At 35.4% G+C, this 27,244-nt stretch overlaps 2 protein-coding genes and 1 long non-coding RNA gene across 3 annotated transcripts; all 3 read right to left on the bottom strand.

Annotated features, from left to right (window-relative positions):
* Positions 1-7,711: 7,711 nt before the first annotated feature.
* On the bottom strand, positions 7,712-10,903 carry LOC145012848 (putative inactive receptor kinase At1g48480). Its single transcript, XM_078971650.1, has 2 exons — positions 9,270-10,903; positions 7,712-8,541 (listed from the first exon to the last, which is right to left on the bottom strand). Exons 1-2 carry the CDS (start codon positions 10,636-10,638, stop codon positions 7,904-7,906), a joined length of 2,007 nt encoding a protein of 668 aa, XP_078827776.1. The 5' UTR covers positions 10,639-10,903; the 3' UTR covers positions 7,712-7,903.
* Positions 10,904-18,075: 7,172 nt separating this feature from the next.
* On the bottom strand, positions 18,076-18,915 carry LOC145013031 (uncharacterized). Its single transcript, XR_013664799.1, has 3 exons — positions 18,735-18,915; positions 18,399-18,468; positions 18,076-18,326 (listed from the first exon to the last, which is right to left on the bottom strand). It is a non-coding gene; the product is annotated as an uncharacterized LOC145013031 (long non-coding RNA).
* Positions 18,916-21,505: 2,590 nt separating this feature from the next.
* On the bottom strand, positions 21,506-24,884 carry TOC64-III (translocon at the outer membrane of chloroplasts 64-III). Its single transcript, XM_078970148.1, has 13 exons — positions 24,498-24,884; positions 24,163-24,315; positions 23,960-24,084; positions 23,776-23,901; positions 23,489-23,671; positions 23,257-23,401; positions 22,936-23,104; positions 22,701-22,835; positions 22,402-22,602; positions 22,198-22,325; positions 22,041-22,092; positions 21,872-21,941; positions 21,506-21,801 (listed from the first exon to the last, which is right to left on the bottom strand). Exons 1-13 carry the CDS (start codon positions 24,698-24,700, stop codon positions 21,719-21,721), a joined length of 1,773 nt encoding a protein of 590 aa, XP_078826274.1. The 5' UTR covers positions 24,701-24,884; the 3' UTR covers positions 21,506-21,718.
* Positions 24,885-27,244: the final 2,360 nt, after the last annotated feature.

Here is a 27,244-nt window from a genome sequence, read left to right as displayed (position 1 = left end):
AACTGTTTATCGAATTGTTTCACTTCAAAATGTTTTACAACTCTTTTTACTTATCAAATGCTTTTATTAAACCTTGTTTTACTTCTTATAAATTGCATGCCCATATATGTATAGATATATAAGTAATATTTAAAGGGCTTAGGAAAGCCATTCGCCCTATTTCCTTTTCCTCGATTTGGATGTGGTCTGGTGGGATTTCGGGTGACTATCCGTGGGTCGTTTCAATATTAGTGATATATCATATATACATGTATAGACATAAAAGTACTTCCATATTCATACTTATCAGTACATCAATAGCTAGTTACCATCGGGGTAACACAGAACATATACAACTATACTAGAAACAGAACATATACAACTATACTAGAAACAGTACATATACAACTATACTAGAAACAGTACATATACAACTATAATAGAAACAGGACATATACAACTATACTAGAACGAGAAACATTACATATACATGAACACGTTAACAATTGTGATCCACTGTGTCGGAGCATGCCTTAAATGTCATGGCCCGAGTTGTAGCCAGAATTCTCTTGGAGGGAGAGCGTGAGTTTGCGTATAGATCTATACTGGATTGACTATCCTACACCTTGCTGCTAGCTACAGCCGGACCTGCAGGTCTGCGGGTGCCAAACGTCATTCCGTTATTACGACCATTCATTATGTCGTTGTTACCAGTCGATATCATGGTGCAATTTATCACATTATACCTTAATATAAATCCGGTTTAAGGTAGTTAGTACAGCAGTAGTTCTTATAATACAAAACTACAGTACTACAATGATTTACCCATTACATATTTTAGTGATAACCTCACTTAAACGTAAATGTACAAACTATATTTTGTTAAATGATAGTTACACTTGGGAAATTACACACTTTTACATCAAACGAGCATACAAAACAGTTAGGCCTTGGTAGAAGGTTACTTTAATAGAAAATATAGGTTTTTCTGAGAGATTCAAACTTTTACAAACAATTACAAACCTTTACATACATTTTACAAACTTATACTTGATACATGTTCAAACATTTTTGGATGACAAATACCGACACTAAAATACTTATGAACTCACCAGCTTAATGCTGATAAACTCTTTCAAAATAACTTGTATTCTTAGGTCATCAGTAGACAGGTACCGAGGCCAGCTTTTGAGAAGATGGAGCGCATCCAAGACTCATCTTATTATTTTGATATACATTATTTTTGGTGTCTATACTGTACAGAACACGCTTGTATTAAAATTATATATTTAATGCAATGGATGATGTTGTTTGCTTATTTACATTTACTATGTTGTGATACTCTACATGACGTCCTCCGCCCAGAACGTTTCCGCCGTTCTTGGTTTTGGGGTGTGACAAAATAATATCACATATGACAATCATATAACATTTAGCACATAAAAGCATTTTAGACATCTTTCCTAAAATGTACTAGTGCTCGTGTCTAAAATATGGTAGACACTCATCTCACGATCATCACTTAGCATTCTAAGTTTAAGTCTAGAAATTTACTACAAATTCCTAGTTCGCTTAAACTAATGCTCTGATACCAACTGTGACATCCCCAATTTCACGGCCAGAAAATACCGATTTGTTTATGCTTTGTTTTTTTTTTTAAATCAGAGTAATCGTTTAAAGAAAATTGTTGCGGAATTCTACCCAAAACAAAATATGATAAGAATTTATCAAAGCATTTCTTAAAGAAAAGTATTTTCATTATATAACAAAATATCGGGATGTCATGTTCCGATACAGACACATAAGCATAAACAGAAGTTACATTTATTTACACTATTGATTTACATCTCCTTTAACTCTCAGTAAAACATGTCTTCGTATTGATACCTTTGATACAAAGAAAACTGAGTGGGTCAGGCTTGGGAGCCTGGTGAGCATATAGGGTTTTCAACCCACAATAATATAATTATTATATTCAATCATCAAACAATCAACCCATTTACCCATCCTCATTTTCTTCTTTTTTTTTTAGGTTTTATCCTAAGAATCGACTATCCTTCCTTCATTCGTTCCTAAGGATTGACCTAAGGAATTGGCACAAAGCCCATTGTTGCCTAAGGTTAATCTACATAACACTAAATCCATAGTTACCATCGTTCATTTACACCGTACTAAATCCATAGCTACCATGGTTCATGTACACTGTACTAAATCCATAACTACCATTGTTTTATTATGAGGCATTAAATCTATAGTTGCCAGGGTTTTTAGAGTACACCGGTGAACATCAAGTCCACAACACCTACAAGTTGCGAGCTTGCTAGTGTTCCACTGGACTATCTAGAATAGTCCGTGGTTGTCATCCCTACTCTGCTGAATGACGGGGGCCATCGTTTAGGTAAAGGTTTCACTCATTTTTCACCTGTCACCCTCATCTCACGATCTATATCATCTTTCGTCTCATCCTCAAACTCATCTTTCATCACACACTAACTATTTTATCTACCCATGTTCTACCCAACATATTTGTAGATATAAATTACATATATATAATTTAAATTATTTAAAAACTTGTATAAAACATTTGTTCAACATCCATCTCAAGTAAACAAACAACGTGTAAACACATAGCACATGTTTTATAGCAAATACTTCATATCTATGCGGTAGAAGAAAGTAATTATACACTCACACATATAAACAACAATATATATACACATAACACGTATTTTATAAAATACTTCATATCTATGTGTAAGAAGAAAGTGACGATACACTCACTTGAGCAGAAGATGATCGGACAACACTACGAATTGTAGAAGTAGTATTCTTGGGTAGATCTGGAAGATCTTCACAAAAACCGGGCTCCTCGCGGGCAGGGCTTCGGCTCAGGAATCTTATTTCTCGGGATCCTCGGGGCTTCGGAACTTGCTTCGGGGCTCGGGAATGATATCGGGGCTTCGGGATATAATTGGCACGCAAAACGATGAAAAACTTAGAGAGAAAGGAAGAAAAATGGAAAGACAAATGGCTGATCTCGGTTTCTATTTATAGGCTGCTGGGTATGGAATTACGTTGGGCGTAATTTTGGAGTACGCTGGGCGTAATCTTCGGATAAGATTTGGTATGCGTGCCACGATCTTCAAAAATTCATAACTTTCGCATACGATCTCTGTTTTTGACGTTCTTTATATCCACGTGTGGGTGAGATTATGCTCTACAACTTTCATTTAGACTACATTGGCTAATTTTGACTTTATTTTTATTATATTATTTTTAGTAGGCCGGGACAGGAAAACTCCGATATAAATTCATAACTTCTTCATTCGATGTCTGTTTTCGTCTATCTTTTTTACCGTTGGACTACTATCAACAAGATCTTCGATTCTCGTTTAGATTATTTCGGCTAAAAACCGCTCGATCTCAAATCGAGTATTCGGGTTGCATACCGCTAAGTCGAAACTTAGAAAAATCATAACTTCCTCATACGAAGTCAGATTTAGACGTTCTTTTTATGCACGATCACGGTTTAACGAACTCTACAACTTTCTTTTAGATCTCTAAGGCTAAGTATCGCTCTAACATAAATTTACTTTTTACATCATTCAGCGTCGTGCCGGTTCTGTCGCGAAACTTCGACAGGTCATAACTTCTTCGTTATAACTCGGATTTTGGCGTTCTTTATATGTACGGAATCCTTGTAACATATACTATAGCTTAGTTAAGATTATGTATTCTAAATAATCTTTTGTCGAAAAGTCATTTTCGACCCCTATTATCTCTAAATTGACTAGCCCGGATCTACGGGCATTACATAACAAATTAACAAGAGAATAGTACATACTACATAGATTAATCATAACAAACAAGAAAATAAATATATAAAACATATTACATAGATAAACTCATATATAATACATAAACTTACTAGTTGATTAATAAAAAATGATTAAATTTAAAGATTTGGAAAATCAGTTGGATATTTTGCTTTTTCTTGAAGCACCCAGTCGTAATTTTTTGTATGTTTTTTAGAACCTTTTCCATTTTAACATATTATTTGTTGGCGTTCTCTATTGCATCTCGTACCTAAACCCTTGCAGTTTTTATGTCGTGTTCTATGTCTTCAATCTGCTTGTAAGTCATCCAACTGTTTCCTATCTTTATTAATGCCTTTAATCTCGCTCTTAATCTCTTCTTCTTTTATTAATAGTTGCAATCGCTTCTCTTGTGGCATCAACCAGCATTTTTCTTGAGAGGTAGACATGATTGTATGTGTATCATGTTTATAGAATAACGAGTATCATACAATTTGTAAATCTCAGATGCATACATATAAGTCTCTATATATAATTGACACTTTATCTACTTTTTATAGGCTTTGACTACTATCAAAAAGCATTTGACTACTATATTATGTGTTGTCATATCATACGGTGGTTTGCCAAGACATTATTTTAATTTGACTATATCTTTATAGAATTTGATTACTGTCTACTAGCCATTGACTACTAATTCATGTGTAGTCTTATCATTCAGTAAATTTCGAACACGTGATTGTAATTTGACTGCTTTTATTATAGGTTTTGACTACTGTCTAGTAGCTTTTGACAACTATTTTATGCGATTGACTACTTGTTTTATAGGATCTTTTTGAGTGTTAGGTCCCATTAAGTCATGCATGGGTGTAAAGTTGCCAACTTTACGTGTTAAGTCACCCTTTAGGACCAGATCTGAGATTTTGGCAAGAGGTCTTAACTAATTAAGTGCTCAATGGAGTGTATTGGTAGTTTGGGGAGTACGATGGGTGTACAAGCTGAGCACCCCCCGCGTACTCAGTAGAAGGACTTTTGGGCTTGACATTTTCAAAATTGGGCCGTGCTTTGGACTTTTAAGGTTAGGCCTTGTTGGGCCATCATACTTCCGATTTTTAGGCTTTTGCTAATATATTGGGCTCGCTTGGATTTAGGCCTATGATGGGTTTTGGGCCTAATTTGGAAGATTGGGCCATATTGAGCTTCAGGTTTCCATATACGAATTTGGGCATTTCGAGTAGTTAGGTTGGGCCTTGTCTTTTACCATGGATATGGGTGAAGTAGCTTAGATTCTTGATTATGGGTCAAGATCCATTTATTAATTGGATATTATTTGATGATGTTAGCACGGGGATTTTCCAGACCAACAGACCGAGATTCATTCGAGTGTTTTAGTAACTAGAGGTGAGTTTCCTAACTAGGTTTAGTGAGTCGAGGTCACCAATGTCGGTCTATGGTTTTTTATGTTTAGGATGCTAGATGTCTATGTGACTCTTGCATATGTTATGTGTTTATATGTTTATTGGGCGAGGCCCGATGCTGGGTGGGCCCAATGACCATTATGTATGCTATTTATCTTTGTGATTATTGCATGTGTTATGTGTCTATATGTCTATATGTTTATATGTATACCGGGTGGGTCCAAATGACTGACATATTTGTATATCGAGTAGGGCTCAATACCAGACAGGGCCCAATGACGGGCTGGGCCCATTATATGTTTATTATGTGTGATATGTGGTATCTTGAGGAACTCACTAAGCTTTGTGTTTACGTTTTTTAGTTTATGTTTTCAGGTACTTCTAATTCAAAGGGGAAGAGCCCAAAATGATTACAGTGCACACACCACCTCGTTCCGCATTTTATGTTACTCTTATGTAGTGGGATGTTATTGATACACTTTGTTTCACCATGATTTATATGATGATGTTTTGGATAATAGTTTTATTAATTTAAAAACGAAAATTTTATTAGTATGGATTAGTCCGATCATAGGATATGGACATGTGGTGTGTGTAGGTTCCCAATGTTGATTGTCATGCAACTGGTTGTATTAATGGTCCGGTGTATGGTTGTGTTTGAATGTAGGTAGTATTAGTACCATTGGAAACGGGTTGTCTAGGGTTTCGACTAGTGTATGGTGAGGTGTATATGTATTACTGGTTAGATCTCTTTGTTTTGCAATGATCCATTGATGAGAGAGAGCCTTGGTTCTATATAAGTCTTACAAAGTTAGCTAGGCTTTGTAGTTATAAACTCATTTTCTTTATTGGTGAGTTAAAAATCTACTTAACCCATATATTATTCTCTTCCAACTACCTTACTTTGACAAGTAATTTCTCATTCAATTTTAATCTGTTTTGGACATGTGAAATATCGAGACGAAGGTATCGCATAGGAGAACACGAATATATAATCATGAGTCCGTTTTGATTATATTTAGAGTCCAAAGTTTGTGCTTAACTATGTGTGTGTGTGTGTGGTAGGGGTGGGGGGGCACATTTTTGGAAATTAGTAAACTAATTTTCCAACAATATCCAAGGTAGTAGGAGTGTTATAGGTTTGTTATTAAGTTAGAGGAATTGTCTTTGCACCTAGTTTTAAAGGATTGTCTTCATCCTTGTTACATCATGGATATTGTTCATTGTAATCAGGATAGATTTTGTGGGCATTGTATTCGTATTCGGCCATTCAGACTCATAGTGACGAATCTAGAATAAAAAATCATTTAGTTCCCAAATTAAATGAAGCCAATAAAAAAATCAATAACACATGAGGGGTCGTGTCAGAACCATAAAAAAACTGGACCAACCGGTTAAATCTGAGTGAAATATAAGTGAAAATAATCGTACAGTTTAATGAATCGTACGGTTAACTTTTTGTTATCAAGCTCTAAAATTTAAAATAATAAATTGCCTCTACTAACTTATTATTTTTCCTTTTTTTTTGGAACCGACCAATAGATTAATATAGAAAAGAGAAAACAAGAAAAATAACAGTACAAGCCACATAAAGCTAGTGGCAAAACACAGAAACACGAACAACACGAAAATAAAACGACAACAAACAACTGAAATTACAGGTTAAGAAACGGGCATTGAGACCAATTTGTCCAGGCTAACTCCTTTCTTTTACCCCTCTTTTTCACCGAAAGAAAGCTCATAGATTTGACAATATCCATGACTTTATCGGGTGGCAGCCAGTTGTTATTGAAAACTCTAGCGTTTCTTGCTTTCCAAATAAACCATAACATACAGTAACAAATGGCCATAAAAATCCTCCTTTTTAGAACACGATCCCCACTTAGCAGCGAATTCTAGAATTTTTCTACTATATATTTTAAATCGCCATATTATTTTTCCTTTTAAAATAGTTTTTTGAGATATTTAAAAAAAAAAAAAAAACAAACTGTAATGTAGGTCATTTATTTTTCTAAGATAGTTCATAATTTTTCTACTATATATATTTTAAATGAAATTGAAAATTTAGATAGGTCTCCTACCTTTGGCATAAATAGTTCCGCCCCTAAAGACTGAGTTGTTCGGGTTTGAAAGACAATACTTGGTCCTGTGCTCACCTGAAACTGAAAGGCCAAGCAAAACAACACACAATAAGTAAAGGCTTGTAGACATTATGACTCATCTGCTACAGCACCTCAATAATCCCTTGCATCCTTTTTATCAATATAAATACTGGTGTATTTGTATTGTATCCCAAGTAAATTACATGTATTGGGCCAAAAATGGCATTGAATTTGAAACCCAAAAGATGACCACGTGGTTTATAGTACCACATACCAAATCAATCTTGGTAGTAAAAAAACAGAAAAAAAGAAATATAATAGTATTATTATTGAGGCAGCGACTATTGCGGTGCATAATAAAATTTAATAAGGAAACGAAAGTGGTGCTGTAATTGCATTGGCGAAAACTGAAAAGGCAGGTAAAACATCATTATCTTCAAACACATGAAAGTTCCTTCTCAAAGAAAATAAAAGAAAAAAAGCAAAAAGCTAAAGCAATCATAATTACAACACCACCACTCATCCCAAATCCCCAACCAACTCATTAATACAACCACACTCCCTGTCTCTCAACTCAACTCAACTCAACTCAATCAGACTCATGGACCCGATCCGGATCCACATCCTGAACCTGATCCACCACCTCTCCTCCTCTGATGAGGCTTGCCCGGCGCACCTCCTGGATCCGGGAGGTAACCTCCGCCATGGTTGGGCGGTTGTCCGGGTACTGGGCGGCACAATCGATGGCCACCTGCAACAGCTGGACCATGTCCTCCTCCACGTTCTGGTACCTGAGCAGCTCAAGGTCAAACACCTCAGAGGTCCACTCTTCTTTGACCGTGGACTGGACCCATCTCGGGAGGTCAACTCCTTCTTCGTTTAAAAGGGCGTGGGTCGGGGCCTTTCCGGTCAGAAGCTCCAACAGCAGCACCCCGAAACTGTAGACATCCGCCTTCTGGGAGACTCTGCGTGGGTCCGTCACCTCCGGTGCACGATAGCCAGCCACACGGTTAGGGGTTGAAGGCAGGCCGCCCACTAGATTGGCTAGACCAAAATCCGATATTCGGGCCTCCAATGATTTGGTGAGGATCACGTTTGATGATTTGATGTTCCCATGGGAGATCTCCTGCCCGTGACTGTGTAAATACTCGATGCCCCGGGCAGCCCCCAGAGCAATGCCTGACCGGATTTCCCAGTTCAATGGCGTCCTTCCACCTCCTTTGTTTCCTGAAACCACAAACAAAACATCTCACACTTTTTTAATTTAATTACAACTTTTTCCAATTACAAACTACAGAACAACTCAAACATCTAAAATTTCTCATGGACGACTTTTGGTACTTTGTGTTTGGCTTTTCGTTGCAAATTTGACCTTTGTGCCTTCCTATGAAAATACAAAAAGGACATTGTATAAAAAAACAAACAGATTTTACACATGTGAAAAAAAAAAAAACAAACAAACAAACATATTTTGTCCAAAGTTCTTGCAAAGTATAGAGTTTGTGATCGAAGTTTTGACAAGTTCAGTTATTAGAAATTTTACATGGCTCTTATGTGATTTTCTCAAATAGGATTGACTTTTTCCATGGAAGAGAATGCAACTTAAATTGTCCAAATGAGAATCTAACTCAATCCTATGAACAAGCTAGCGAAGAAGACAAGTAGATCAGAAATATGCGTTAATAGCATCTCTAACCATTGTATTATAGAGTCTAATCATGCTACCATACCATTATACTTTCAAAATTTATGAAAAGGATGTAAGAAAAAAAAAACCATTTATGGTCACCGAAATTGACACAAGTTAACAAGTCCCGTCTCTGGTTATTTTTAGTTTTGGACATCAATTTTGTCATCTTCAGAGTATTAATGGTTCGTTAAGTTGCAGAAAACAATCATAATGGCTACAAATGGTATGAACCCAAGGATAAAGGATGAAGGAGAAAAAAGCAAACCATGGAGAAGTGCAGAAAGGCTGCCCATCGGCATGTAATCATAGACGAGAAGCTTCTCTTCTTTGCTGTAATAGTAGGCTCTGAGTGGAACCAAATTTTCATGATTCATTGCGCCAACGAATTCAATCTTTTCCCTGAATTCTGGCTCCGATACTGTAACATCCTTCAGTCTCTTCACTGCTACCATCATTCCTGCCTCCAGCACCGCCTTGTACGCCGTCCCAAACGTCCCTTTACCAAGCACCTCCGCAGAAGCTCGTAGCAAATCCTCCAAATCGAATATGGTAGAGGAGTTCCTGAAGAACACCAGCTTCTTATTACCACTGCCATCTGCGCCTCCACCGGTGTTTACACCCGCCGTAGAAGATGTAGTCATTGCCGCCGCAGCTGCGGCAGCAACGGAGAATCCATTGCTACCGGTTCCGGAACCTGTCAATGGCTTCTCCCCTAAAACCTCTGCATCTGTTAACTTGGAAGCACCAATGTCGATTGAGCTTGTTTTCTTAGTGGTTCTCTTTCGACAAAGGATAAACAGTAGGAGGAGGAGAACGACGAGTCCCAGTACAGATCCAATTACTATACCGGCAATCGCGCCTCCGGACAAGCGGTTCTTCTTCTTCCTGTTTCTGTCCAGATCTACAGAAACCGCCGGAGGAACATTTCCCTTGGTAGGGCAAATTTCGTCGAGGGGAGAACCACAGAAGGAATTTCCGATAAACGATTCCTTTGGTTTTGATTGGAGTGTTTTAGGAACAGAGCCATTTAGGTTGTTGAATGAGACATTAAACTGCTCCAAATTGGGGATATTGAGGTCCGGTAAAGAACCTGAAAACTGGTTGTTCTCGAGATATAGCGTTCTCAACCGCGTGAAATTGTTGAAACCACTTGAAATCTCACCGGAGAAATTGTTTCCAGCAAGGTTTAACCTGACAAGGTCGCGTAAACTACTAAAAAGGTTCTCCGGGAAGAGGCCGGAAAAGCGATTACCCTGGAGATAGAGATTGCGTAAATCGAGACAGGAAGAGAGATCGGAGGGGAGGGGGCCGGAGAGCGCATTAAAGCGGAGACTGAGGGTTTTAAGTTTAGTTAAGTTTCCGAAAATGCCGAGCGGGATTCGGCCGGAGAGTGAGACACCAGGGAGGTGGAGGGCGGTGACGCGGTTAGTGGTGTTATCACATTGTACGCCGGGCCAATTACATGGGGTTTGTTGGGTGGTTGTCCAGAAGAGGGTACGGCCGCCGACGGCGGAGCGGAGAGAAAGGAGAGCAGCTCGGTCGGAAGCCAGATCTGTCATAATTCCGGCGGGCAGAAAGACCAAAATGTGGAAGAGAAGGAGCAACATTATTGCGGTTGCGGAGTGAATCCCCATATTTTCACACGAACAATTTGAAAATGCAAACCCAAAATTGTAATAATGGTGGATGTGAATTGGAATGGGATATGTGAATCTTCAAAAACAGGTGTCGTTGGACGTCATGCGGCTTGGGTGGAAAGAAGACTTTTACTCTGCTTTCATCATCATCGTTTGCTCACCGGAAAGCAGCAGCTGCAGCAGCAGAACAAGGGGGAGAGAGAGAGAGTGAGAGAGACAGGCTGTAAACCCTACGCTGTGTGTATAATACTCCTCACTCAGTCAAATATAGTCTCATCTCGAGGAGGCTCATCTCATTCTTTTGAGTGAATTACAAGATTGACCCTCCTGTCCTGCACAACTCACTTAAAATTAATGGATAGGGATGTTTTTTGAGCTTTTTTTTTTTTAATTTTTTAGCCATGTTGTATAATCTTAATTTCGAAAATCTTTCAATTCTGAGCATCTCATCTCATGTGACGACTTAATTTGTTTTTTTTATCAGTCTATTAACTTTGAATTTAATTAATTCATATCGAAAATGTTTGACATTTTTTTATAATTTGTATAATAAACGAACTAAGTTGTCATCATCAATTTAAAATGTTCTATCAAATTCATCTCATCGTTTTTTAAAAAAGATCAATATTTTAATAAAAAGTATCACTAGATATAAATATTTAAATAGTTAGGTATTATATATTAATTCAAAAAAATATATTAAATTACATCATATATATATATATATATATATATATATATATACTAGCCGTTGCCCGCGCAAAGCGGCGGGCGACAAATAGTTTGTTTCGACAATTAATTTCTTTTCGATAGAGAATCATTAATTTTAATTTAATCATTAGTTTGTTTTAGGAAACATTTCATATTAAAAATAAAGAAAATTCATGAAATGACCAAATTATAGGGTGTTGAGTATTTATTTGGATGAAAAAAAATTTAGTCAAAACCTTGGAAGAGAAGATTTATATGAGTTTGTTTAAATTTTAATATTATTTTATTAGTGATTAGTTGTACAATTAGCTTAATGATTTGGACGTCTTAAAAATAAATTATTATTTTATTCAATCTATTTTTAGAAATAGTGAGATTTATTTTATAAGATAGTAAAGAGATATATATATATATATATATATATATATATATATATATATATATATATATATATATATATATATATATATATATATATATATATTCTCTAATAAATGAAGGTTTTTTTTGCCACTTGGCACACTCTCATTTATTTTGCCACATATCATTTTTTAGTTATTTTAAATTACTTTTTATTCTATATGTAATTTTGTGGTTTTCCTATTTTATTAAATTCCATATGATATTTAAATTTAATAATAAATGTATATCAATTTTATTAGTGAACTTTCCTTAAAATTTTAAAATTTTAAAATAAAATCTCATTAATTTGTTTTGATTATTTTATCTAAATGATTTGTTTAAATTTAAAAGAAAAAAAAAACCTTTAATTTTAGTAATTCAATATTTTTTTCATTTTTCTTATAAATTCAAATTTCTCAAATGTTTATACATATTTAATTGTTTTAAATACACCCATGTAATACATGGGGCTCACACCTAGTATATGTATGTATATATATATATATATATATATATATATATATATATATATATATATATATATATATATATATATATATATATAACTGAGTTATTGTGCGAACCAAAAGCTTTGTGAGAATTTTTGAACTCATAATCAACTCATTATTTTTCAACACTAAAAATATTAATATTCTCTAAATGATACGCCTAAGCTATATTAGGCTCAAAAAAAATATTTGACAATTTTTATTTATTTATTTTCGAAATTTGCATTTATGCATAATCAATAATTGTACGGACTGCTGATGAGCACAACCAGCAGTCATATGAACTGTGGATGTGCATAATGAGTAGCCATATAGACTGCTGATAAGCAATCAACAGTCAATATGATTGTTAATTGCGTTCATCAGCAGTCCAAATGACAGTTAATTATGTTCATCAATATTCCATACAAATGTTGATTGTACTCACCAACAATCATACAAAAAAATAAAAAAAATAAAATCGTCATTTTTTTTAGCCAATATATAGTTTATGTTGGAATAGTGTCTAAGGCTACAATTATATTAGGCAAGTATTTGACCCGATTGTGCATGGTCATTTTGGGTTGCCTTCACCGTAGCAACTTGGTAGGATGATTTATTATGAGAGAATAGATATTATTAATATATTATGACAATAATATAATGAATAATAATATTGTTATTTGATTAATATAAGTCATAGATTAATTAGTGTTAATTTTGTGACTTAAAGAGATTAATTAAATAAGAGGATATAAACTGTCAATTGTTTGATAGTTACACTTTAGGCTGTAAATCCTTAAAGGATATGGGTTGGACGAATTCTAGGGATTGGGATAGCCTCAAATTCGTTAATGGCTTATCTTTGGAAAGGATTAGGATTGCTTAGAGTTTAAGTTATCCAATTAGGGTTTAAGGGTGAAACCCTAGGAGCCTTACAAGTATAAATAAACCCCTTGGGATAGGGAAATCGGCACCTCCTCTACAGCAAGGATACCCTGGCCGATTTCCTCCTCTCTTCTCTCTCTCAAATCATTATCTTTGCTAGTTGGTGTTTGTAAACCATTAGAGGAGTGACAATTGTGACTCTAAAGCTCCAAGAACAAGTAGATCAAACAAGTGTTTCAAGGTATGCTTCTAACTCTGTTTTTGTATTGTTCTTATACCTAATTAGCCATTAGGAGTCTTGGATTCAATGCATGTTTAATTAGAGAAACCTCGATCCAAGCATTAGGGTTTGTATGCGCACATAGGAATGTTCTTATGTACAAAACCCATCAGTTTAGACGTACCATTTGGGGAAGATTGACGTTTTTTATGTTAAAAGATGATGCATTGATTATGAGTTCGCATGTTCTCACAAATTATTTGGTTTTTAAAAGGATATTTCTCTCTCTCTCTCTCTCTCTCTATATATATATATATATATATATATATATATATATATATATATATATATTCTTTTATATGAAACAAACGTTTATCTTTTATATATGAAACAAACTCAACACACACACACACGCATATATATATATATATATATATACATATCAGTGTTGCAGAAATCGGCATAATCGGCGATTAATCGCTAATCGGACCTCCATCGATGAGATTTATTGTTAATCGGTCACTATAACCGGGTTTGTTCAATACATGTCAAATTCGGAATTAATCGGACCAAATCGGGCCTAATCGGACCTAATCAAACTTAATCGGACATAATAGGGTTTGGTCAAAGAAGGTTAAAGTCGGGCCTAATCGGCCCTAATCGCTGATTAATCACTTTTTTTAGTAGTATTAAAATTAGATTTATAAATTTTTGAATAATTTTCTTAATAATTAATGGTCCCCGATTAATCTCCCGATTAATCCCCGCCTAGCCGATTAATCCCTAGTCGCTAGTCCACCGATTAGCAACTGATTAGCGATTTCTGCAACCATGATATATATATATATATATATATATATATATATATATATATGTGTGTGTGTGTGTGTGTGTTTTGCGTGTGTATGTTACGTTTGTTTCATATATAAAAGACAAATCTTCAATATATATATATATATATATATATATATATATATATATATATATATATATATATATATATATATATATATTACGGTAACAACGTGAATTTTCAAAACAATTTTTCATTTTTCAAACAACATAAATCATCATTCAATATTCTCAAATCTCATGTTTAGCAATGTCATCATAATAAAAAATACATCCTAAGATCATAAATAAATCTTCCGTCAGTGTGTGCAGATCATGTCGGTGCCTTCCCACGGTCCTCGCTAGTACCTGAAACACATAACACAACAACTGTAAGCATAAATACTTAGTGAGTTCCCCAAAATACCACTTACATGCATACGCCCTTCCAGGCCATGACTTTCCGGTCCATGTGTCTCAGGGGACTTCCGTCCCAACCCGATAAACCTTCCGATCCGTAACTCCCTGACCTTCCGGTCTACATTGTAATACCTTCCGGCCCATATCAAGCATAGGATACATAGCACATACAAAATGGGTAACTAATCACATACAATGCATATATCTTATAGCATATCAGACCTTCCGGTCACACATAGGTACCCTTCCAGGTACAGTATAGTGAGAAGACTCACCTCTGATATCTCGGTAAATCACTGACTCGGCAAAAATACAATCTAGTTTCCGCCTAAACATATAAAGTAATATTCTCATAAATATAACTCCCAAAACTAGACTCTACTTTCTCTACGCTCCCTCAGAAGGGTGAAAGACCATTTTACCCCTCCTTTGGCTCAAAGGCCCTCGTTGTTGACCAAACCCCAAAAAGTCAACCAAAGTCAACGGTCAACTTTGACTCGACTCGGCGAGTCCACCTGTGTCCACTTAACTCTTTAGTTCCATATAGCACATCGAATCCCTCCCTTTACTCGACGAGTCCCCAGGCAAGAATCGCGGAGCTACCCCGACTCAACTCGCCGAGTCCCAAGAACAACTCGGCGAGTACATGCCATGTACAAGTTCTATTGACCTCCTGAGGCCAGATCTGTTCCTCAAATCCATAGATATGTCCTTCCCAAGCAATATAATCACGTAAAGCTCGAAACTTGATGCTTATATATATATATATATATATATATATATATATATATATATATACACACACATAATGGCATCAAATGGTGATTTAGTCCCAAAATGGAAACCTAAGTCCAATCACCCCACAAAGACTCATAAAGCTTCATGGGTTGAAGTCTCTGGACCCCTTTGAGTCCAGATCCAAACACAAACTCGAGAGGGGACTAAATACCCTTCATATTCTTCTTCTAAAGGGGCATAACAAAACCCAAACTCTATGAATCAACACCCAAAACTGGAGAAGGTCCGAAGGAATACCTTAATATGAAGCCTTTGATCTCTGAAGACACTAGCTTTGCACTTCCTTCAGCCTTCTTTTGCCTTGGTCACCTTTTCCTTCAAATTTTACCAACAATTGATCAACAATGGCCTCTCTTCCCTTCACAAGCAATCTAAGACTCTCTCTGGGGTGTGGTAGCCGCAATGGACGGCCATAAGGGCCTTTAAATAGGCTCCAACCCCAGAGGATTAGGGTTTCATTAAACAGCGTGGACTCGCCGAGTCCAACGTGAACCCGAATGATCAACCACAACCTTACTAAAATATTAAAATTCCAAAAATAAAATATTAAAATAATATACCTGGGATTTCGGATGCTACAATTCTCCCCCACTAGAATCAGACTTCGCCCTCGAAGTCTCATTCTGCAAACAACTTTGGATGCTACTCACGCATCTCGCGCTCCGGCTCCCAACTTTGGATGACCTTCTGGTCAGTAGGACATGAGCATGTGAAAAACATCCCTCCACGTCAGATTGCCACCTCATGGCTATGATCGGGTCCTGAATCCCATCAAAAGTGTAACCCCCCATTTCTGGTATGAGATCTAAATAAAAGTATTTAACATTTCTTAAGGGGTACTCGACGAGTCAATAGCCCGACGAACCAAAAGCTTTGTGAGAATTTGTGAACTCATAATCAACTCATTATTTTTCAACACTAAAAATATTAATATTCTCTAAATGATACGCTTAAGCCATACTAGGCTCAAAAAAAATATTTGACAATTTTTATTTATTTATTTTCGAAATTTGTATTTATGCATAATCAATAATTGTACGGACTGCTGATGAGCACAACCAGCAGTCATATGAACTGTGGATATGCATAATGAGTAGCCATATAGACTGCTGATAAGCAATCAACAGTCAATACGATTGTTAATTGCGCTCATCAGCAGTCCAAATGACTGTTAATTATGTTCATCAGTATTCCATACAAATGTTGATTGTACTCACCAACAATCATAAAAAAAAAAAATATATCATTTTTTTAGCCAATATATAGTTTAGACGTACCATTTGGGGAAGATTGACGTTTTTTATGTTAAAAGATGATGCATTGATTATGAGTTTGCATGTTCTCACAAATTATTTGGTTTTTAAAAGGATATTTTTATCTCTCTCTCTCTCTCTCTCTATATATATATATATATATATATATATATATATATATATATATGTATATTCTTTTATATGAAACAAACGTTTGTCTTTTATATATGAAACAAACTCAACACACACACACACACGTACATACACACACACACACACACACATATATATATATATATATATATATATATATATATATATCAGTGTTGTAGAAATCGGCCTAATCGGCGATTAATCGCTAATCGGACCTCCACCGATGAGATTTATTGTTAATCGGTCACTATAATCGGGTTTGTTCAATACAGGTCAACAGCCGAAGAATTGGAAAAACACAAAGCAAGAAAGAATTCGAAATAAAAATAGAGCGGAGAGAGAGAGAGGTTTTCAAATAATTTACATAAATGGTCTCTAAGTTGTAGGATTTTTATAACACAAATTAGTACAATTCGCTCCAAACCCGCCCCATCGACATATTTAGTGGGAGTGGTGTCGAGTAGTGAACCACATCAGTCAAAATCTTGTCTGTCTCGTTTGCCACCATATTTTCGGAGGGATCTCTCTCTCTCTCTCTCTCTCTCTCTCTCTCTCCCTCCCTCCCTCCCTCTAAAAATATGGTGGCAAACGAGACAGACCAGATCAAATTAGTACAATTCGCTCCAAACCCGCCCATTGACATATCTAGTGGGAGTGATGTCGAGTAGTGAACCACATCAGTCAAAATCTTGTCCGTCTCGTTTGCCACCATATTTTCAGAGAGAGAGAGAGAGCATATGTGTGAGAGAGAGAGAGCTCATATGTAATCTTTTTGGTTTTTCCCTCCACCTTAAAGTGGAAGATTCAAGTGTGGTAAACATTGGTAGAATTAAACAATAATTTAATACATTGTTAAAAAAAAAACAATTCACATGTTTGCTTGATAAGATATTTTCTTGTATTATAACATTCAACAAATATCTACTTTTGTCCTTTTATGAATTTTGGTTTCACCAAGACAACATATTTGTTGGTCATTTTTTCCAATTCTATGGAACCAAAACAAAAAAAATCAAAAACTGTTTGCATGCTGTGAACCAAAGAAAACAAACAAAATTTAGGGACAGAATCCAAAAATTTTCCAATTCTACTACTAGACAACAACCGAGTAGAACTCAAAAACATGTTTGCATATTTCAAAATTTTAGAAAACTTATCATACGTTTGCCAAAAATAGCAACCAACTTTCAGAATAGGTTGTGTACGGATTTAAGAAAATCATGTTGTGTGACTCGGGCCGATTTTTGGATTATAAAAAATACTTCATTCATTCCTCTGAATTTGTATATCTTAAGACTGGACCAAAATTGACCTAAAATGTATATATATTACAGTCACAGACCCCCAAATCAACCAAATCCCAGCAAAAGATAGCTCAGCTCAGCTCAGCTCAGCTCAGGAATTCCCTCAAGATTTTATCTTCAACATCCACTCTCTCTTACTGAAAGAACTTCTTTAACCTATCAGCAGACATTGCCGCTCTTTTATTGGTTGGCTCAAGAACAAGTGCATACCTAAAATCTGCAACCCACACAATTTTACAACTTGATCCCTGATTAAAAAAAATTATAAAAAAACTTGACAAAAATCTACCTTCAATTGCCTCTTTATAATATCCACGCATCTCCCTTGATGTGCCTCTCCTTAAATACGCCTTTACATTCTGTAAGTAACACAATCACAATCACAATCACAATCACATGGATTTCTACATATATTAGATAATAAAAAATATAAGAAGAAAAATATATTACGAGATAAATACAAGATTTAACTACTTGTTTACAATTTCGATGACTAGTGTTTGGGAGGCATGTGAATAGAGAATCAATAGGGGTCTTTGATGGATTCCATCCATTTCAAATCCATTGTTTAGTTTGAATAGAAAATATGGATCATTTGACGACATATCAAGAAACATGAAAATACCTTTTTGAAAGAAGTAATTTGATGGCCTCAGTTTCTACCACCAAAACTCTCACAGTTGTTGTTGGTATAATAGAAAAGAAGAAGGGTGGCAGTCAAATTGACGTTTACAATATTTGTCAATAAACCAAACGTACGAGGAGAGAATGAGAGAAGACAGAAATGGTGGTGGGAATGGAGATAAGTAGATGGATATGGTGGAAAACAAGTGTCTTGTTATGTGGATAAAAGCAATGATATAAAACAATCGTTTTTGTGGATAAAAGCAATGATGGAAAACAAGAATGTGTCGTGATTTAAGCAGTTATCAGGTCAAAAATATAATATTTATCATTAGCCGCTATTTGAAATCACAGTTGTCACAGTGGTATAGCAGTAGTATAACATTTATCATATTATGTAGAATTTATGTATGTTAGAGTATTAATCAATAAATCATAATTCAAAGTTCAACTCATTCCAGTTAATTAGTTTATCAATAAATCATGTTTTACATATCATAATTAGTTAATCATACTTTACGGGCTGATTACCAATGTCATAGTTAATCATATTTTAACATAATCAACAAGAATTCATAAGCAATACGTAGTATTTTATCACACTTCAACACAATTATAGTTAACAAATAAAAGAGTAAATTACTGAAATCGTCCCTATGGTTTGATCAAAATTGCATGTTTGGTCTCTAACTTTCTTTTTGCACTCGGATTCTCTGTGTGGTTTGATTTTGTTGCGTTTTTCGTACCTATGGTTTGGTCAAAATTACATGTTTGGTCCCTCAGTTTATGTATGTAAGGGACGAAAAGCGCAACAAAATAAACCACAGGGACGATCCGTGTGCAAAAAGAAAGTTATGAACCAAACATGCAATTTTGACCAAACCATAGGGACGATTTCAGTAATTTACTCCAAATAAAATGATAAAGCAATTTGATAGTTAATCAGATTGTAGTACTTTAACGTGTTTGTTTTTTGGGAAGAAAAAAAAAAAAAAAAACCTCTTATTGCTGCGCGGCGCAGCACACGCGCATCACTTTTCATCTCGCAGTTGTTTGTTTTTTAGAAGTCTTCTGAGTCAAAAAAACTCTGTGTGTGCTCTGTTTGGCGCAACACTTGTACTGCCTCTTCCAACTTTTTCTTCTTCTTTTTTTATTGCTGAAATTTTGATTATATGTTAAAATTTTAGTTTTTTTCATTTTTTTTTTTGTTTATTCTTGTTGAATTTATTTTTTGTTTTTTTTATATTCAATAATGATAATTTCTTGATGAAATGTCATTATTTCTTATTAAAATATTTTTATTTTTTATTGAAATATCATTATTTTTTACTGAATTATCATTAATTTTTACTGAAATGTTATGCATTATTAAATTTTACATATTAAAAAGGTATTTTTGGTTTATAAAATTAGTTTATTTTAATTTTTTAATATCTGCAGCAGTATACAGATGTTAAAAAAAACAAACACATTTTTATTACAGTCTGCAGCCGTTTGGTCACCTTTTCTACTAAAAAGGGTTTCAGAAGTGGTCTGCAGACTTTATGAATTTTTGCTTCAGAAAATCAAACAACACCTAAGTTTTTATCAGAATTAGTAAGACAACACATTCATAGTTTCAATGGAAATCATGACATTCACAAAATCACATTTTTATTCAATAAAATGTCACAAAAGTTTTGGTTTGAGATAAGAAAAAACAATTTTATTCAATGGAATGACACGAAAAACGTTTTTGTAAAATAGTCAAAAAATAGAATTTATTTAAGTAGCGGTTATAATGTCGTTATAGGGGTGACCATAATAGCGGTAAATCGCGGCGCTAATAGCGTCACCACTATTTTTAAATAGCATTTATTTACCTCCGCTAACAGCTATAGCACGATTGACTCCATAGGTCGTGATGAAGAGTCTATCAGCTAATGACTCATCCGACCTATATTTCAGTATAAATAAAAGATTTAAATAAAAAATCAAAGACATCAAACCATCTTACGACATAAGTTTCTTAACTCTGATAATTCTTAAATAAATACAATTTTGTAATTTAATAAAAACTCTTTCATATAAATTAAATACTTAACAATAAAGCAAAACTGAAAAATCTATGATCAATATAGATAAGCTTTAAGATAACCATAACATAAATCATAAATAAGAGCAATATAAATTGTTGGATGGACATTGGATCAAATATGATATGATCTACACTTGAGAGTAGAAAATGGTTTTTATTTCCTCTCGGTTTCAAAATTAGTTTGATTTGTTTCCCACTGAAGACGATTCAGTTTTGGCAAAAATAAATAAATAAATCGGTTCAAAAGCCTGGTTTGTAACCCGACCAGAATCTGTTTTGGAAACAATTTGGTTTTGTGTGTGTGTGAGAGAGAGAGAGAGAGATTGTTAAAAAAAACAATTCACATGTTTGCTTGATAAGATATTTTCTTGTATTATAACATTCAACAAATATCTACTTTTGTCCTTTTATGAATTTTGGTTTCATCAAGACAACATATTTGTTGGTCATTTTTTCCAATTCTATGGAACCAAAACAAAAAAAATCAAAAACTGTTTGCATGCTGTGAACCAAAGAAAACAAACAAAATTTAGGGACAGAATTCAAAATTTTTCCAATTCTACTACTAGACAACAACCGAGCAGAACTCAAAAACATGTTTCCATATTTCAAAATTTTAGAAAACTTATCATACGTTTGCCAAAAATAGCAACCAACTTTCGGAATAGGTTGTGTACGGATTTAAGAAAATCATGTCGTGTGACTCGGGCCGATTTTTGGATTATAAAAAATACGTCATTCATTCCTCTGAATTTGTATATCTTAAGACTGGACCAAAATTGACCTAAAATGTATATATATTACAGTCACAGACCCCCAAATCAACCAAATCCCAGCAAAAGATAGCTCAGCTCAGCTAAGGATTTCCCTCAAGATTTTGAATTTTTATCTTCAACATCCACTCTCTCTTACTGAAAGAACTTCTTTAACCTGTCAGCAGACATTGCCGCTCTTTTATTGGTTGGCTCAAGAACAAGTGCATACCTAAAATCTGCAACCCACACAATTTTACAACTTGATCCCTGATTAAAAAAAAAAAAAAAAACTTGACACAAATCTACCTTCAATTGCCTCTTTATAATATCCACGCATCTCCCTTGCTGTGCCTCTCCTTAAATACGCCTTTACATTCTGTAAGTAACACAATCACAATCACAATCACAACCACATGGATTTCTACATACCTAAACTACCCTCCTATCGCCTTCTACAAAACAAGAGAAAAGTCACCTTTTTATCTAGATCGATGGCTTTGGTACAATCTGCTTCAGCTTGAATGAAACTGAAAGTATGAAAAAGAAAAAATAATAATAAATGATTTTTTTTTTTTTTTTTTTAAAAACAACTTAAACGTAAATGATTATGATTATGATTATGATTATGATACCTTCCCAATTCCAAAAATGCTGCAGCTCGGTTACTAAAATATGTTGCAATTTTGCTGTTGAGTTTGATGGCATCAGTATAAAACCCAACAGCCCTCTGCCAATTTTTTGCTTTGAAAGCTTCGTTGCCCTAATATTATTTATAATCAAATTCAGTTAAAACATTTTTGTTTAATAAAAAGCTAAGGTTCAACACTCGATGTTACCTTTTCTTTAGCAATTTCAGCAGATGCTTCCTTGGTGACAACATCAGCAGATGATTTTGAGTTTCCAGCTTCATCAGCCTTCTGCTTTAAAGATGCATGCATGGTGTTAATGGTATCCAGTAGAAAACGATCCCCTCCATATCTTGCTATCAAAGACACTGAAACAGGGCACTTTTCATACATTCCCAAAGGTACAGTGGCCTGCAACCAACCAGATATAATAATCATGAGTTCCTTCTTTTCTTTTCTTTCTTTGTGTGTGTTAGTGTGTGTGTGTGAGAGAGATATATAGTGATGACCTGGCAGCAGCCTGACATGCTTGCTAAACCAGTGAGTGAAAACTCATTCATGAGATATTCTTCAGATGAAAGCTCCTTGGCACCGAGTTTAGGAGGAGGGCTACAAACTGTAGGGATCACAAGAACTCCATCGTCCTACACAAGTTTATAATAATAATAATAATAATGTTTTTTTTATTGTATGATATCATCATGTGTGTAAACTGTAATGTATGAATTAAAGGAATATACATACCTTTAAAAGGGCATTTAAGGCGGATCTGAGCTCACTTCTAACAGTGCGGAAAATTTCAATATCTTTCTCTGGTAACTCATGCTTCCCCTGTATCTGAGCTGAGATAAGAGGATCTAAAGCTGGTTTCACTGAGCTAATCCATTCAGAGTGGGTATGGCTGAATTCATGCCTGTATTCAAGATATTTTAAACTTATTAGACAAGTTGCAAAATGAAATAATTATGTAACTAACGAAACCCAGATGAGGTAAGCAGAATTAAATAATGAACCCAGAAGTTAGATTGATAGGTAGTGATTGTTAAAAGTGTTATATTCTATTACCTTCTTAGTAACTGCATAACGTTGGCAAGCGACCTTAGAGAAGAGAACTTAACATCACCATTTGACTTGTTGGAATCAAGTGCTTTCAAGCTTGGAACTTTGGAAGCAATGTAATTATCAAGATTCTCATGCTTCAAAACTTGTTCTGCAGATAATAAGAAAACGGGTCATTCCCATCCATAAATGATAATGGAAATTGAAGATGATAAAATAAGAACAAAAGTATGCTTACTTCCAAATAGAGTCTCTGTTGATTTAATCACCACCTGGGTCAACCGGTCAATGGGAATTTTTGATAACCTAAAACAATCATCAGCAATGATAACATTTCTGGGATTACGTTGAACTGTTAATGGCACTTGTAGCAGGACTTGTCCTACACGGCGTAATATACTGGGATCCATGGCAAACCATCCTGATAATCATTATTCAAACAATCATAAATATAGAATGTGTATGTATGGAAGTAAATTTAAACACTGATCAGTATTCATTCATTGCATTTGCATAACTGCATACCAACAGTGTCAAAGCTTGTGGAAATAGGAATGATCCCCGAATGAAGAACAGAACCATATGATGGCCGAAATCCAAGGATGCCACAATGTCCAGCAGGTTGCCTCACCCCACCAACAGTATCAACACCTGTTAAGAGATTGTTAGCATACACCAAACACATGAGGAACAAATGGGAATGGCATACCCAAAGAGAAATCAACAAGCTTTGCAGCAACAGCTACAGCAGCACCACTGCATGATCCTCCTGGTATCCTTGAAGGAGCAACAGGATTGGTGGGTGTACCACAATGTCTATTTTCTCCACTGATACTGCACAAGAGATGGTATGTTATTTAACGACTGGTAGAGTTCTAAACAATGGAAATCAAACGTTAATAGATTACTAACCCAAATGACAGTTCATCCACCACAGTTTTTCCAACGCATGTGGCTCCTCCATCTACAAGAGCTGAAACAACAGGAGAAGTCTGTGAAGCAGCTTCATGTGTGCTTTCCCAATCTGGACTGCCGAAGCCGGTTACAAACCCATTGATGTCGAATCTGTACAGGATTGTGATTGGATGAACAAGAAATCAGATACGCTCTTCAGCAAAATATCAATAATAAGGTTAAACTATTGAAAGAGTAAAGTTGTTTCGTTCAATTCAATATAGTTATAACTTAGAAATCAAAAGTAGACCTTCCATGGAACAAGGAAGTAGATAAAAGGAAAGGGGGCATACAGGTCGGAGACGGCAAAGGAGAGGCCAGTGAGCGGGTGAGGCGCTTTCGGAGGAGCCGGCTGCGGCGGAGGTAGTATCTGAAACCTCTCCACGAATGCACCAAAGTCAACTTTGACAACGTTCTTAAGCTTCTTCGCCATTAACAGTATTCCGGCCAAACTCAAACCCAGCAAAACCCAAACATTAGGTGATGACGATGCCATCTTTTGTTGACGTCGATTAATCGAACCAACCTCCAGAGGGGGTTTATATTTATGGCGGATTCTCCAAAAAAATCGAAGTGCAGGTTGGTTTGTTTGTGGAAGAATGATAAGAGAGAGAGGATAGAGATAACAGAGAGAGAGAGAGAGAGAGAGAGAGATGGGTGAGTATGAACGAAAAAAGAGACCTAATTCAAAGGGTTTTAAGCTCACGAAGCTTTCGACTACTCCATTGCATCGCGTTACATGATTTATAATTTTATTAATAATTAATAATGTAAATTTTTACTAACATATAACATAATTAAAGTTTAATCTCTAATCTCTAATCTCTAATAATTATTAAAAGTCGAACTTAATTTCTAAAATGAATAAACAATGGCTATTGATTACATTTCATTCCTTTGGTCTCTACTTTCGGATCGTTTTGTTGATATTATCGTGGACCAAAATATGCACGCGCTTCAGATAGTAACTTCATTCCTAATTTCATTCCTAGGTTTTCCTCTCCACATAATCAGTCAAAAGTGTATATCAACATCCCTATAAGACTCAATAGATATAATCCCTAATCCCTTCCTCCAATCGATACACGTAACCTATCGATTTCATATATACATCAAATCCATTTCATATATACATCGAACCGATCCTATGTGTTCTTCCTCTGTTGTTACAAATTGTCTACATGAACTTATTTTCTTTTTCTTTTTCTCTTTCTCTCTTCAATCCATCAATGGATGTAATTATGATCGATTGGAAGGATTCGAAGTTCGAAAAAGGACATACTTTATGAAGACATTAACGCTCCTCAAAGGATTGATTTCTCCAATCATAATCCTCCTCTTGATGATGAAGTTTGGTTCTGCCGCCCTGGTGGTTTGATGTTTTTCTGTTCTTATACATGCTAAACTGTTTAGTTATTATCATATGCAATGAATTGTTTCTTTTTTTTGTTGTTGTTTTTTGTGGTAATGTTATATCAAATTATGATTATCAAATGTTTTCGTGTGAGATCTTAGAAAGCAATACAATTTTGAAATTTTTTTGGTGATTTGTTATTGTTATACAATCAAACTGTTTGCTAATGTAACATCCATAAAATTCACAAAAAATTAAACTTTTCAAAATCAACCCAAGTTCATAAATTGTTTGCAAAATCATCCAAAACTAGTAATGTGCACAAATTGTTTTCAAAATAAATCAATATCAGAGTTTTCCCATAAATCATAATCATCCAAAACTAGTAAGTGTACGGTCACGCCTTCGCCTTCCCGCGATCATCCAAAGTACATGAAACAAAATCCAAATTGTAAGCTCAAAGCTTAGTGAGTTCTCCTAAAATACCCGCATAATAAATAACACACATATAATAACAACATATTATGGGCCCAATCAACCATCAAGTTGGAATGCCTCAGGCCCTCAACCATTAGGTTGGAATGCCAACATACTATGGGTCCAATCATCATCTGGATGGTATACCCTCGGCCCTCAACCATCGGGTTGGAATGCCCACATACTATGAGTCCAATCATCCTCGGGATGGAATACTCTCGGCCCACAACCATCTGGTTGGAATGCCCTGGTCTGTTGGCTCTCGCACAAAACAGATAAGCCTCAACCACCAATTAATCATGTGCACATATATCAGATAATCATATAACAATCTACAAGCAGACAACCCAATTTACAGATCACTAAGCATAGCAACATCCTATCTACCAGGATACCGATCTAACTGATCATAACCACATAAACCATCTTCTTTACCAGGATACCGATCTAACAGATCACACTAACAACAAAGCATGATAACAATCCAAAGGGTCGGCCTTGGTGCCTTCGACCCTTAAGTATAGTGAGAAATACTCACCTCACAATGTCAAACTGTACTGAACTGAAAAATATCAAACTCCCGAAGCACGACTCCAAACTCAAACACCTAAAACAACCATTGATCCAATTCCATAAATCCCCTAATTACCAAAATACCCTCATAAGTCAAACTTGGTCTACCCCTGGTCAAAGTCAAAGTCAACGACAAAGGTCAACAGTCTATGTTGACCCAACTCGTTGAGTGCATCTTATAGACTCGTCGAGTTCCTTTAGAACTCAATAAGTTGCGAAAACCCCAATCGACTCGTCGAGTTTCCAAGTAACTCATCGAGTCCATGCAGCATCCAAAATATCGGGAAAATCCTAACCAAGTCATCAACTCGCCGAGTTCATGCAGAATCCAGAAAACGGGGAAACCCTCATCCAACTCGTCGAGTTGACTATGCGAATCGTCGAGTTCCTTCATCCATTTCGCATTTAACTCACTCCAGTTGAGTTCATAACTCCAAACTCCATATCAAGATTTCTAGGGTAAAGTTAACATGTAAAGTTGCTAACTTTACGTGCATGCAAGGTCTCAAAAGGCTTAAAACACCAAAACTTAGTCTCAAAGAAGTTTAAGGCATGGGGATGGGCCACAGCTAGATAATGTAACGCTCGCAGATTCGGGCTAGTCAACCCAGAGAGAAGTTTGCTTTAAGTGTGGTA

This window comes from Lactuca saligna, chromosome 8 (assembly GCF_052625555.1).
Source record: "Lactuca saligna cultivar CGN05327 chromosome 8, ASM5262555v1, whole genome shotgun sequence".
NCBI classification, from domain to species: domain Eukaryota; kingdom Viridiplantae; phylum Streptophyta; class Magnoliopsida; order Asterales; family Asteraceae; genus Lactuca; species Lactuca saligna.
Note: the sequence above shows the minus strand (reverse complement) of the source record. Positions and strands in the feature narration are given on the sequence as shown.

Coding starts and splice junctions, on each gene's coding strand:
- LOC145012848 (XM_078971650.1), bottom strand. CDS start 10,638: ATGGGGATTCACTCCGCAACCGCAATAATGTTGCTCCTTCTCTTCCAC. Junction 8,542..9,269: donor CCTTTCTGCACTTCTCCATG/GTTTGCTTTTTT, acceptor TTGTGGTTTCAG/GAAACAAAGGAGGTGGAAGG.
- TOC64-III (XM_078970148.1), bottom strand. CDS start 24,700: ATGGCATCGTCATCACCTAATGTTTGGGTTTTGCTGGGTTTGAGTTTG. Junction 22,093..22,197: donor GCATTTTTGGAATTGGGAAG/GTATCATAATCA, acceptor TCATACTTTCAG/TTTCATTCAAGCTGAAGCAG. Junction 21,942..22,040: donor CCATCGATCTAGATAAAAAG/GTGACTTTTCTC, acceptor TGTTACTTACAG/AATGTAAAGGCGTATTTAAG.